Genomic DNA, 13,108 nt, shown 5'->3' with positions numbered 1-13,108 from the left:
GTCCTGATCTTCAGTCATTTGGTCTTCCAAGAGCTGGACAGTAATAGAGATTGAACTCAGTCAATTCTCTAAATGTCTTTACCTCCTGGAGTGGGGAGCTTAGAGACCCTAAAGCATAGTGTCAGCACATCATTCTACCCACCGTAAAGCTTTACAAGTTCAGTCTAAAGCATTCTGCTGACACGGCATAAACCATTACTTTTCCTACACTGATCTCAGTCTACACTGGCAATCATTCTTTAGGAATGCATGTAACTACTTAATATACAGAGGAGGGTAGAAGAAGGTTGAGGTTGTATTTTTGACTGTCCCGGTTAGGGATCCTTGGATATAAGAATCAAGAATGTTCAAGCTAAAAAAAGGGGTGAAGAGGAGTTGAGGATGCAGGTATCTCATGGCACCCAGGATGGGTGTACAGTTGTTCTTGAATGGTGCGGAACTGTGGGGTCTATACTTTGTCCTTTCCTTTGCCTCACCACTTGTTCATCGTCACACATGGCCACAAAATAAGCACCCCAGTCCTCAGGCGCGGACAACCTTCCAGCTCTGAGGATTACCATGAACAGATTCCCAGTTCTTCATAGTTCTTACTCTTAAGAAAGAATACAGTCAGCCCAGCACACACAGCAGGTGTGCCTACCCTGACCAGTTGGCCTTGCTAGGGACAGCAGAGATGGCATATGCCTGCGGCAGCAGCACGTATCTTCAGCCAGGAGGGGAGGTTCTCAGAGACCAGGGTAAAGACTCCATAGATAACCTAAGAAGACTTCCTCTCTGGGAGCAGAGCTGGTGTTATCGTGCTTTTTTGAGAGTGGAAGGGCAGTCCTGGGAGTGTCTTTGACACTGAGGAAATCCTTAGTTCCTGTTTCTCTTCCCTTTGTCAGTCTTGGCATCCAAGATTCCTGACTTCCCTCTTTCGGGCCAGTCTGTCCTATTCTGGAGCAAATCTGTTCCTGGGTGGCATTCCTTAGCCTCCACTCAACCTCAGGTCTTCAGCCTTCTTTCATGTTGCATAGAGAGCAGAATCTAATAAGAGATTCCACTGTAGCCACTACCCACGGACTTCTGGCCTCTCTTCAGGTTTTAATGCTGGAAATACATTCATTCTTGGGCTCGTGGCCTGTCTCCTCCATCCCCTCCTCCTCGCCTGCTCATTGGTTCCTTCCTATGTGAGGGGAGCGCTGCAGTAATTTTCTTAGGCAGGCCTTCCTAGGTACCTCAGAAACTTCTTTGTCAGAGCTAGTAAGAATATGTATCCAGTTGCCAGGATATAAATTAAATATAGATTTCTGTTTGGAATAGTTTTTACTCAGAGCTCTTTGGACAGGATACCTGTGTCTTCCCTGGCCAGTTGCTTTTGTTTTAGTCCTGTATGTTTTGGTTTTTTAAAAACTATACTTCTGCTTGCCTGAATTTTTTATATTTATCTCCTCCTAGATCCTGTCCTGAATTATAAGGCATTTCATACTGCCTTACTTAAAACTTTTTTAAACTACTAGTCATTTGCTACACACAGAAATAACCTAATAATCCAAAGATACACATCAAGGCACATGAGGGAGGGTGGTTCGTCGGACTTTGCATCTGATATTCTAGTTGAGGCTCTCAAATTAAGGAGCAGAGGGACAGCAGTGCCATGTGCCTTCACAGTGTCCCGGGACATCTGGGTTGGTTTCAAGGGGAAGTGCCAGTGTTTCTGGGTTCTGGAAAGTAGCACAAGAGTAAGAGGTGGGAAAACGGGTGGGAGAGCAAGCCCTGCACGTTCATTCGGAGTCACATGGAAGACAGTGTTGGAGGGCCAGCTGTTGACTAACAGCTGTTTGGAGCTCTCGCTGCCCCTTCCCTAATATAGTGCTTGAGAAAAGTGTGCCAGTCACTCCCGGTATTTGTACAGAGCAACCGCCTAAGCCGATGGTAGCTCTCCTACTGGTTTGGCAGCAGATCAGCAGAGTTCTGATTGCCCAGCCCCATATCCCGATTGAGTCCCCAGAATAGACGAGAGAGGCCCTCCACGTTGTTTCTCACAAGTTCTCCTGCAACCCTTGAAGCAGACAGGAGGCCAGAGAGGACTGTTGCTCAATGCGTGCCTTGCGCAGCTCCTCAGGCCTTGCACCATCTCCACGCTCAGGCCCAGAAGTGGGGTGAACCGGGTGCCAGTGTTGTCAGTTCCCTCCTCCCTACCTACCTCTGACCCTGTTGTGGGTGAGGGTAGCCATGCTTATGGCTGTCTTAAAACTTAAAATGCAAAGCACTGCTTCTGAGTTCGCAGACCACTTGCTCTCTCCTGCTGTCTGGGTAAGCCTGCAGCCTGCAGCGCTGTGCCCTGGAGAGTGGACGCCGCCTGGCTTCCTGCTGAAACATGTGCTAGGGGCATGGCAGCTCTGAGGTACCTCCTACATCTGCTTTCTGGCTGTGGTGACTTGGGATTTTTAACCTTATATATCTTTTTCCTTTATTCAAAACAAAACAATTTTTAGCACACTGAAAAAAAAAAAAGCCAAATGTTTTGTGCCTTTCTAAGGCAGCACTGTATCTCAGGCTGCATTTTAGGACTTAATATGGAAATACCAGAGTCTGAGCTCCTCTACCTTGAGTGTCAGTCCCTAGAGTCTAGGGGACAGGACGGAGTGCTGTCTGTGAGTGGAGAGGTGGCATGCAGGTACAGTGCGTCAGTGGTCCCTTTTCCCTGCCACAATGCTTCTTTGGAAGAAAGCAGCATTGTACCCTGGAATTATTTGGTTCTTCCCAATGAGCAGCTTAGTTATCAGGTTGAATGCTTTGTCTCCTGCAAGAAGAGACAGATGTTCCATAATTCTCCAGGTATACTCTAGACCATTCCAAGTGTCCCAGCCTCCTCATGTTATTAGTTACCCAGCTGCGTGGAGAAGTGTAGGATGGACTCCCTAAGAAGGGGAGGTGGTTCATTTGTTGGTGTTTTTGCTGGATCCTGAACTGGTCTAGACCTCCTGCCTCCCTTCATTGGACGTGGCTTTCCTTTCACTTTGAAGGCTTCGGATTTAAAGCATTAAGCAACTGTTGCCCTCTGCAGGGGCTAGTTTTCCCCAGGGAAGGGCAGCAAGGAACACATGCCAGAAACCTGTCCTTGGTATTGTGACCATTGTAGGTTTTAGCAAAAGAGGGAAAAAAATCTTCTCTATAATGACATTTTACTTATCTCTTACCCTTTCCTCAGTTTTTCCCTGCCTTTAACTAAGAAAGCATTGAAAGAAACAATTCTTTTTAAAAGTCGTCCTTATTCAAGATTCTGAAATTCTTGGCCTGGGTGGGGCTAGAGAAAACTTGATGCTTTCTCCAGAATGAAGAGTCCCAATTTGTATATCAGTGTTAAGAAGAAAACGAAACAAACACTTAGATGAGATTTTCGTGGACTATTTTAAAAATGTGTCATTAATATAAAAAAATTTATATTAGCAGTATTTAATCATTCTTACCTGTAAAGAATAAGAAAAACAGAAGGTAAATATTCTTACAGAGAATAGCAGAGCTTTAAGATTCATTTTCATTCATTTTAAGTCCATTTTGTTTTGCCAATGTATTAATGTTTAGAGGTCTGTTATACTAATGTTATTTATTAATTTTTTTCATTTCCATACACAGTTAACTAAAGAGCTTTTTCAAGCACTCATGTCTGTAAAAAATATTTTTAAATAAAGTTTCTTTTGTTGTAGCAGATTGCATTCTTGCTCATTTGAGGTGGGGGGGGGTGGCAGGGTGATTCACCAGGTAGCTATAGGACCAGATGCCAGGGCCTATTTCCTCATCACCACAGTGGGTCTGTACTGCTGCCTTTAGAGCAATTCTAAGCAATAGGAAAGGGGACAGCTCCTGGCCAACACCCTGCAGGCCCTACAAGCTGCCTACAGCAGTGGTTCTCAACCTATGGGTCAAGACCCACAGGAACTGTATTAAAGGGCCACAGCATTAGGAAGGTTGAGAACCACTGGCCTAGAGGGAGAGTGACTGCCTCTGCTGGAGAGCTGAAACTGTGTCCACAAGCAGAGGTGGCCAACTGCGGAGCGTTTTGCCTTCCTTTTGGTGCAGTTGTAATTCCAGAGGTCCCAGTTTCCTTTGGTACCCATGATGAATGAAAACAAATGTATATAGGGAAGGGGACAGGGAGGGGAGGGGATGGGGAAGGACGGGTGGAAGGAGGGCGATTGGTGGGACCACACCTATGATCCATCTTACAAGGGTACATGGGAATCTTTTTAATGTAGAATATAAATGTCTTAACACAATAACTAAGAAAAGGCCATGAAGGCTACGTTAATCAGTTTGATGAAAGTATTTCAAATTGTATATAAAACCAGCACACTGTAAAAAAAAAGAAATGTAAGATTTCTGGGACAATTAAGCTTTATTTTTCATATATATATAAAAAGGAAACGATTTGCAAATTTACACATAACCTAACAAAACCATATATATACACAGACACACATATGTGCGCTTACATACTCACCCCAAAGCTCTAGCCAGGCCCCTGTTTCTCATCCCTAAGTACCATTCTGCCATATGGGCCCTTCCAGAGTCTGGGCCCCCTAGCTCGGTTTGTAGAAGTTGGGTGCGAATGTAACTGTGGCCTCATTCCCCATAAAGGACACTCTGGACTTCATCTTTCTCTTATCCCCACCACTTAGGCTCGTTTGCCTTGACTCAAAAACAGTGCCTGGTTGCCTCACTGCAAGGACGTATCTTTTAAGGAATGTCACCAGGTCCTGGCTTCTGTCCAAAGAAAAGTGTCACAACCGAGACTCAATGAAGGTGGCAGCAGTGACACTGTAGGTGCTTCTAGATTAGATACTCTGCAGAGCCAGTGTGACAACATTGACCATGGGCAAGTGCTGGGCTCGTGTGCCTTCTTGCTCCAGTGGTGGGAATGGGTTACTGAAGCCAGCCTTTGGGGCAGGGAACCAGCTCACAGAGGCTATCCAGCTCAGCTGCTGGCATAAAGACAGGTATTTACAGCCATAATATGTGGAAAGAGAAAACATGTTCTGTCAGGAGCTCTCCTACCCACTTGGGAGACTGAGGCCCCCTCCTTGGAGTGAGCTTCACATAACCAAGATGTGGTGGACTGGTCCCTGGAAAGGGGGCCTCCAGGGCCATGTGAGGTTCTCAGGACAGCTCCACCCCTAGCCCATTGGTCCTCTGAAAGGGGGTCTGCAGGCAAGCTGAGGAGGTATCTTCTCTGCAGTCCCTTGGAGGCGCTGGCTGGGGGAAGAGTGAGCAGGGAGCTGGGGGCGTTCCACGCAGGGGAAGGGAGCTGAACGTGATTCAGTAGCTAATGCCTCAGATCGATGTATTTCTCTCCCTGAAACCAGGTAGAGAGGAGAAGTAAGAAAGGAACATGGAGATGGTGCCCAGCATTGAAGGTGTGAGCACTGAGAGGAAGGAGGGATTGAAGCAGAAGCTGATGAACTTGTTGCAGAAGCCTTATGGGAAGAAGCAAGGGATGGTGTAGAGGGCCGGGGAGGGAGGGCGCAGTCTGAACAGCTGACTGCACTGGTGAAATGAAGGCCACACCTCACACCTAGTGCCCAGAGCCACAGGCATTGTTCAGGGAAAGGTGATGGTGAGGGGACAGAGTCTTGGCCGTCATTCTTTCTCTAGGGCAGTGGTTCTCAACCTTCCTAATGCCGCAACCCTTTAATACATACAGTTCCTGTGGGTCGTGACCCACAGGTTGATAACCGCTCCTCTAGGGTCAGCTACTTGCCTTGCCCTGCTATCTGTGAGTAATATTAAGAAGGCCAGATGGGGCCTGCTCCCTACCTCTGACAAAGAAGGATGGAGAATGGGAAGAGTTAGAACCCTTAGCCCTGCTGCCCACTCCACAGGAGCTGCCTCCTACCTGGTCTCCTCGAGCCCTCTTGTCTCCGTTGCTGCCCTGGAGGAGGCCCATCTCTTCTGGGAGCTTATCTGACTTAACTTCAACTACAAATTCGCTCTTACGAGACGGGGGCAGCGTGCTGGGGGGAGGGAGGGAGGCAAGAGGTTGGCACCTCAGGGGCAAGGGCAGGGAGGGCCTGTTGGGAAGGACGTGGGTGGGTGATGGGCTCTCTGGTGCTCTGGGGACAGCTCAGGGCCGGGAAGGAGAAAGGAGAAGGTGTGGTTGATGAGGCTGTGCAGTGGGCAGTGAAGTGGGGAGCACCTTGACCCAGCATCCCACTCCTGCTCCTAAGGGGTGGGTGGGCTCTGGGGCAGGCATGGAATGTCTCTGAGGAGGCAGCAAGCTGGGTAGCAGGTGGGAGGGGGCCCGGTGCCAGCTTACATCTCCTGTTTGCCTGACCGCCCACACGCCAGCTTGCCCTTCTTGTAGAAGAAGTAGAGGACGGCGCCCAGCAGGGCCAGGACCAGGATGCACACAATCACAGCCACGATGACCACGCCCTGGCTCTCGGGCTCTGGAAGCTTCTTCTCTGTTGTACAAAGACACTCCTACTTACTGCCTGCCCCAGGCTGCCAGGTTGCCATTAATGTCCCTCCCCGCCCAGGGCTGACATGGGCTGCCACTCACCTTTCTCAGCAGGACTCTTGGGGAGGGAGGCACAGGGCAGAAAGGATGCCCTGGCACAGCCCTTTCTCTTGCCAGGCCTGGCTTACCTGTGGAGGTGCTGTTGGCTCTGGCATGAGGACTGACAGTGGAAGTGCTGAGGCCAGTGGCTTTGTTGGAATCAGGTGTGAGGGTGGTTAAATTGACTAGGAGGCAGAGGGAGGTGGGTTAGGGAAGCACAAGTTAGTGCCCGAGCCTGGGCGTGCCCCTGCTGGCCTCTGCAGGGCTGCGGCCCTCACCTAGCTCCAGGAGGATGATGGTGGTGTTTCTGCCCAAGGAGTTGGAGGCCGTGCATTCCACGCCTGTCTCCAGCAGCTCTGGGGTCACAAAGACATTCAGGGTGCTCAGGACACGCTGCGGATCTTGTTCCTGTTCGCTTGCCTACAAGAAAGTGGGCAGCTCAGCAGGTGGGGAGAGCGCCTTCCCCGCCTCAAAGCCTGGGCAGGGATTAACCAGAGCATGGCAGCTACAGGCCTGCTTACTGTGCCATTGACATTCCAGGAGATGACAGGCCGAGGATGTCCGGATGCTTCACAAGATAGATTCAGCGCAGTGTTTTCTTTCACCCACACCTTCTTCTTCTTGAATGCCATCCATGGGGGCCCTTGGGAAGGTAGGTAAAAGTAAAGCAGCAGATTAGACTAGCCCTCCTCCCCTCCCCACCAGAGCACCCCAGGGCAGCAGTTGGCTGTTCATCCTCAAAGAGTTTAAAACCACCCAACTTGGGGTGACCTGGTCTCTGCTTAGAAGGCCTCACCCAAAATGGCCACGTTGACCAGCTGTGTGCGGTTCAGGCCAGGTATGCTGGGCACAGAGGCCATGCAGCGGTAGCCTCCCCCTGCCTCCCGTTTCAAGTCGTGTAACTGGAGCACAGGCCCTTTTTCCAGCACCTGGCCTGTCTGGAGTTGAGAGATGGGTCAGAGGGTCTGGGAAAGAGCAAGCTGCTGTCACCCCCAGCCCTACCCACTCCTTACCCCATTGCCTCTCAGCCACAACCCCAGACCCGCCTGGGTACCTTTTCTCTGAGCCACTGGAACTCAAGGGCCTGGTTACTCTCTGCGTCACAGGACAGGATGAGGCTTCTACCTTCCTGGCTTTCAGGGGCTGGGGGACTCACTCGGACATCGGACACATCTGGGGGCATGTTATTAGTGTCAGCCTGGTCAGGGCAGGACCGGTTCCCTATTGCCCCAGCCTGATTCCCCTGTCCTGGGCCCCTAGCCCCTCACAGTTCACCAGCAGCTTCTGTGGTTCACTCGTCAGCGATGCCACGGTCTCCAAGTCCAGGCCTTGACATTCATAGAGCCCACTGTCTTCCTTCTGGGCAGGCTCCAAGATCAGGACCCCATTGTCATTGGTTTGCTGTTCATCCATGTCTGTGGTGTTGGGGTTCTGGGGGAGATTGGAGGGGTGAACAGAGCACACCTTCTGCCTGCACCTGCCAGCACCCAACACAACGACCTCCGCACCTGTTTGCTTATGATGAAGTGGGGTGGAGGGTTGCCATCAGTCAAACACCTGATTTCCACGCGGTCTCCTTCCTTCACCATTCCCACAGGCTCCACTTCCAGCCATATTTTTTCTGCGGGGTCTGTATAGGCAAAGGCGGTTGCTCTCAAGCCTAAGTTGACCCTGGGCTGGATGAGGAGAGGCCAACAGGCTCAGCCCTCGTGAGCTGAGGGACTCATGGGCTCAGGTTAGTACTTACAGAAAACAGGAACGGTGACTTCCCTAGATTCCTTCATGTGGTTCCCACTGGGTAGCCGGTAGTTGAGCTCACAGTAAAACTGGGAATCTTTGTCTTCCTTAACTAGCTGTGCCTTCAGAATACTTTGCAAGGTGTACAAACCACTTGACTCCACGGTCTGGAACGACTGAATGTGGACCCCTGGGGAAGGGGGAAAAAGCTTGGCCTCAGCCCCACCTCCAACCCCACTCTGTGGCCTCCACAAGTGTTGGTGGGGGTGGGAGGGGGAACTAAAGAGATTCCTGCACCCTGTGGAGGGCCAGGGACAAATGTAAACTGGAGGACCCTTCAACCCAGCACTTTTTTTTTTTTTTTTTGCCATTTTTGGCCGGGGCTGAGTTTGAATCCACCACCCCCAGCATATGGGGCGGGCGCCCTATCCTTTTGAGCCACAGGTGCCGCCCTCAACTCAGCACTTTTACTTGGTCAAAGTATCTACCCTCAGTATCTGCACATATGCAAGGATGTGTGATAAAGGAAAATGAGAAACCCTCTAGACAGCCACTAACAGAGTGATGGTTAACTGTCCTACAGACACAGCCTGGAAAACTGCTGTGATTGTTGCATGAATCAGGAAGACGTTAGCAGACTGACCTGGAAAGATTATACCAAAGGACAATATATACCATAAAATACACTTAGATCAGGGTTTCTCAGCCTGAGCACTACTGATGTTTGGGACAAATTAATTCTTTACTGTGAAAGCTGTCCTGTGCACTGCAGGATGTTAGTGGCATCCCTGACTTCTATCCACTAGATGCTGGTAGCCCTCCTCTACTTGTGACAGCCACGAGTATCTTCCGACATTGCCAAATATCCCCTCGGGGGGAGGTCACCCCTGGTTAAGGACTACTGATTTAGATAAAAACTAAAGCCTATACATTTCTAGAAATATTTATTTATATGAGGAAATGTACAGAAATAGGCTTGAAAGAATACACAGTGATAGTAGAGGTTACTTCTGGGAGGAGGTCTGGGGCAGGAAGAAACTTTTCCTTCTAGATTTCTTGGATAGCTTAAATTTTTTTTTTTTTTTTTTGGGCGGGAGCCTCAAGCCATCCCCCTGGGTAGAGTGCCATGGCATCACAGCAACCTCCAACTCCTGGACTCAAGCGAGTCTCCTGCCTCAGCCTCCCAAGTTGCTGGGACTACAGGCGCCCGCCACAACGCCTGGCCATTTTTTTTTTTTTGGTTGCAGCCATCATTGTTGTTTGGCGGGCCGGGGTGGGGATTCGAACCTGCCACCTTAGGTGTATGTGGCTGGCGCCTTAGCCGCTTGAGCCACAAGTGCCGAGCCTGATAGCTTAAATTTTTATGAAAAAACTTTCAAGCCTTGCTTGTATAATTTTGTTTTAGGTAAAGAGAAGATGCATTGGCCCTTGCCTGGCACCACAAGCATGAAAGAGCAGAAAGGGCTACGCACGGTTTTTCTCCTCCTTCAGAGGCCGACCGTTCTTGTACCAGATGACTTGGGGAATGGGGTACCCATTCCTTCCCACACAGGTAGCGACCTAAGGAGGACAGGGAGTGAGTCTCCCTACTTGAGCCCCCTCCAGGCCCCATTCTAGTTTTGCCACCAGCCAGCCTGGCATTTCTTACCTCCTTAGGCTCCTCACTGTTCACAGGGATGCCCAAGGCATTGACCTGGATGTCTGGCTCCTCCGGAGCTTCTACAACGGAAAAGGCAGGGCGGGGGCATGGGACTACCGCTTCCTACCACCCATACTACCCAGAAGGCAGGAATAGGGGTGACTCACTGTAGACCCGGAGCTGGATGCGGTGCTCCTGGGACCGAGGGCGCTTGCTCTGGCACAGGAAGACACGCTCATCATGGGGGGTGACTTGAGCCAGGGCCAGAGCACCCCCTCTGCCCTGGAGGCTGAGCCGGTGCTGGTACTCCCCGGGTTCACTCTGGCCCAGGCCCTGGCGCACGCGGAAGATGGGGGTCGGCTTCTCCTTGTAGACCTACGGGGAAAGGACGGAGAGAAGGTGGGGGTCCTGGGACTACATGATGGGGTGCTTCCCACCCCAGCAGCTCTCAGGAGACCAAGCACTCACAGAAAACCAGTCCACATGGCTGAGGTTGCCTTGGGCATGGGAGGGGCCACACTTCAGAAGGGCGGTGCTGCCCACTTCCACCTCCACCAGCTCCGGCACTGGCTGCTCGGCCTCTCCAGGCACACCTGGGGAGAGAGAGAGAAGAGCACCCCCCCGGCAGCTGTGTCAGCTCCAGCTGTTCTCCATCCCATTCCCTCCCAGAGCTCCCTGCAGCTGTCCCTCCTGCCACTTGGAGGGTGTCAAAACCCTGTTGTCTCCTAACCCTTAACCACTCCTTATCTCCCACTACCCTGACCACGGGGCCAGCCCTCTCCCAGTCCAGGGGATCCCTGGTCCTTGGAGCAGAGACTGAGTACCAGGCACCTCGCAGCTGAGGCTGGCAGAGGGGCAGAGAGGGGCAACCCAGGCTCTGGGCCAAGAGGAAGGCCCCTGCCCTTCCAGGCCTGCTCCTCTCTCAGTGAGCTCAGAGTGTGGGAATGCAAGGCATGTGCCAGGCGGGGGCACACAGGCCCCTTTGTGTCCCCACCCCACAAGGAAAGACGTCACTACTGTACCTTCTGCCCCCCAAAATTCCCTCCACAAATCCACTATAAGACCCTAGGGGTCTCTCTGAGCAGAAGCTCCCATCTCATACTCCCTAAGCAGTAAATCAATGAACACTGCACATATACACTCAGGGAACCCCATCCTGGGAGTCTGGTGAGTATGGAGGGGTCAACATCTACCCCTGGGGTCAGGACAAGGGCCAGGCAGTGGGTAGGAGTGACATCAATGGTGCCAGCATGCTGCCAGCCCTGTGGAGAGGTGATGTCACTCCACACCATCTGGCTGGATTCTGGGATGCCTGGGTTGTTGCCTTGGGCTGGCTCCGGGACAAGGAGGGCAGGTGGAGTGGTCTTCAACCCAGACCAGAGGCCTCAGATCCCTGACTTGCTTCCCGGAGCTGGATCTGCTGCAGCTGTGGAGCCCGAGTTAGCCCTTTCCCCAGAAATGAAGTCAGCCTGGGAGGCAGTAGTACCCCAGGGACATGGTTGCCACTGGGCATGAGTCCAGCGATCTGGGTATGGCCTAGCCTGCCCCTTCCCCAGCCGGGCAGCAGCTGGGACCAAGGAATGGGAGCCAAGAGAAAAACACGCGACCGCTGCGACCATACAAGGGCAGCGCGGACCTGGGAGCGCCCGCTACTCCGCGGATCCAGGGAAACGCTCCGAGGTGCCTGGGCGCTCTTTCTACGTGAATCTGGTCCCCAAAATAAGCCTGCGGGCGCCTCCACTCTGGTAATCCTTCATCCCTCGTCTCTGCCACCTGTGACCCCGTCACCCAGGGAGGTACGAGGCGACCCGCACCGCTCCCCCAACCCTGCCAACGCCCAGCTCAGGCGGAAGCCACCATCCCTCCCCCTCTCGCTCACCTCCAGCCTGGCGTGATGCCCAGGCGGGAGTGGGAGGGGGAGGGTCGGCGCACCCCCTCCAGCGAAGGACGCTGCTTTTTCCAGCAACAGGAGGGCGCAGAATTCAGGATTTGGGGATGCGCTCTAGCTGCGCCTGAGGCCACGGCTCCAACTTCGGGCCTCCAGAGTAAACACCTGAGGGACAACCCCCCACCCCCCAGCGCCCCAAGAGGCTCAGCTCCACCCCTCCCGGCTCCCGACCCTTTCCCAGTCCTGCTCCTGAGATACTCTAGAATCCATGCTACAAACTGGCTCAAAGAAGAGTTGCACGCGCGCAAGGCGACCGGGGGTCGGGGACCCGGCCAGAAAGAGCGCCCCGCGGGGCGCAAAGCCCTGACCCCGACGCGCTGCCAGCTCTGCTTCCCCTCACGCTCCATCGAAGATCTCTGTCCGGTCCGGGCCCCCAGAGAACTCACCCGCGGCGTGGCGACAGCAGCAGGCGGCTAACAAGAAGGCGCAGACGATCCTGAACAGCCCCATGCTTCCCGGCCGGAGGGCGCGAGCCAAGTGAGCAGCTCTAGTCTGCCGGGGGCTGACGTCAGGGGGGCGGGGGAGGGGGCCCGGAGCTCCAGGGCCCGCCCCGCCCCGCGCAGCCCCCCGCTCCCGCCCCGCGCGCCGCAGCCCTAGGGGGCGGGCCCGGCGTGGCGAGTCGCGGAGCTGCGCCCAGAAACGCCGCCAGAAGACTGGAGCCGGCCTCCCGGGCCCCTGCTTGGGAAGGCTGAGGCCAGTGACAGGTGTCTAGGGGCCGAACTGACTGCCCCGGGTAGCAGAGAGGAGAAGCTGGCCTGGATGCCCAGAGTCGCCTTGGGTCGTAGCCAGCAACACCCGTGCTCAGCCCGTGTAGACCTGGGGGACTTCCTGGCGGAGGAGCAGCAGCTGATCTGGTCCTTGGTGTCCCCGAGGGGCCTCCCGTTCAGGATCCTCTCCCCTGCCACAGAGAAATCGGGCCAGACTCAGGTTGCTTCCCAGAATGATTGCGCCACTGCAGCTGCCACCGGCCTGTCACTGCCCCTGAGCCTTGCAGTCCTGGCCGCTTTGGGGAAAGAACCCTGTGTCAGGTTCCACAGATCCTGAGGTACCCATACTGGGAGAGCGGAGATGGTGCCTTCAGGGCTGTCCCTTCAAACCTGAGCTCCTGCAATTGCGTCTTTGACTAGAGAAGGGAGAGGGCTAAATTCACAAGCCCAAGGTGTCCACACTCGTTCAAGCCCAGGCCTTGAGAATCCTGTTTCTTCCCTCCTCACTCATGGAGCCTTGCCAGGACTCAGTCCCCTCT

The 13,108-nt window shown here is 53.2% G+C and overlaps 1 protein-coding gene across 2 annotated transcripts; it reads right to left on the bottom strand.

Moving 5' to 3' along the window:
* Positions 1-4,359: 4,359 nt before the first annotated feature.
* MCAM (melanoma cell adhesion molecule) lies at positions 4,360-12,363 on the bottom strand. 2 transcript variants are annotated; one of them, XM_003796818.3, is made up of 16 exons: positions 12,249-12,363; positions 10,383-10,507; positions 10,082-10,289; positions 9,924-9,994; positions 9,748-9,835; positions 8,286-8,465; positions 8,047-8,168; positions 7,807-7,969; positions 7,593-7,711; positions 7,335-7,476; positions 7,060-7,181; positions 6,817-6,958; positions 6,628-6,723; positions 6,296-6,443; positions 5,876-5,993; positions 4,360-5,335 (listed from the first exon to the last, which is right to left on the bottom strand). In XM_003796818.3, the coding sequence occupies exons 1-16, from the start codon at positions 12,310-12,312 to the stop codon at positions 5,306-5,308; spliced, it is 1,938 nt and encodes a 645-aa protein (XP_003796866.1). In that variant the 5' UTR covers positions 12,313-12,363; the 3' UTR covers positions 4,360-5,305. The 2 variants fall into 2 exon arrangements, with proteins under 2 accessions (XP_003796866.1, XP_023373049.1); XM_023517281.1 differs by lacking the exon at positions 5,876-5,993.
* Positions 12,364-13,108: the final 745 nt, after the last annotated feature.

This window comes from Otolemur garnettii, unplaced genomic scaffold (genome assembly GCF_000181295.1).
Source record: "Otolemur garnettii isolate 467f Iridium unplaced genomic scaffold, OtoGar3 scaffold00108, whole genome shotgun sequence".
Classification (NCBI taxonomy): domain Eukaryota; kingdom Metazoa; phylum Chordata; class Mammalia; order Primates; family Galagidae; genus Otolemur; species Otolemur garnettii.
Note: the sequence above shows the minus strand (reverse complement) of the source record. Positions and strands in the feature narration are given on the sequence as shown.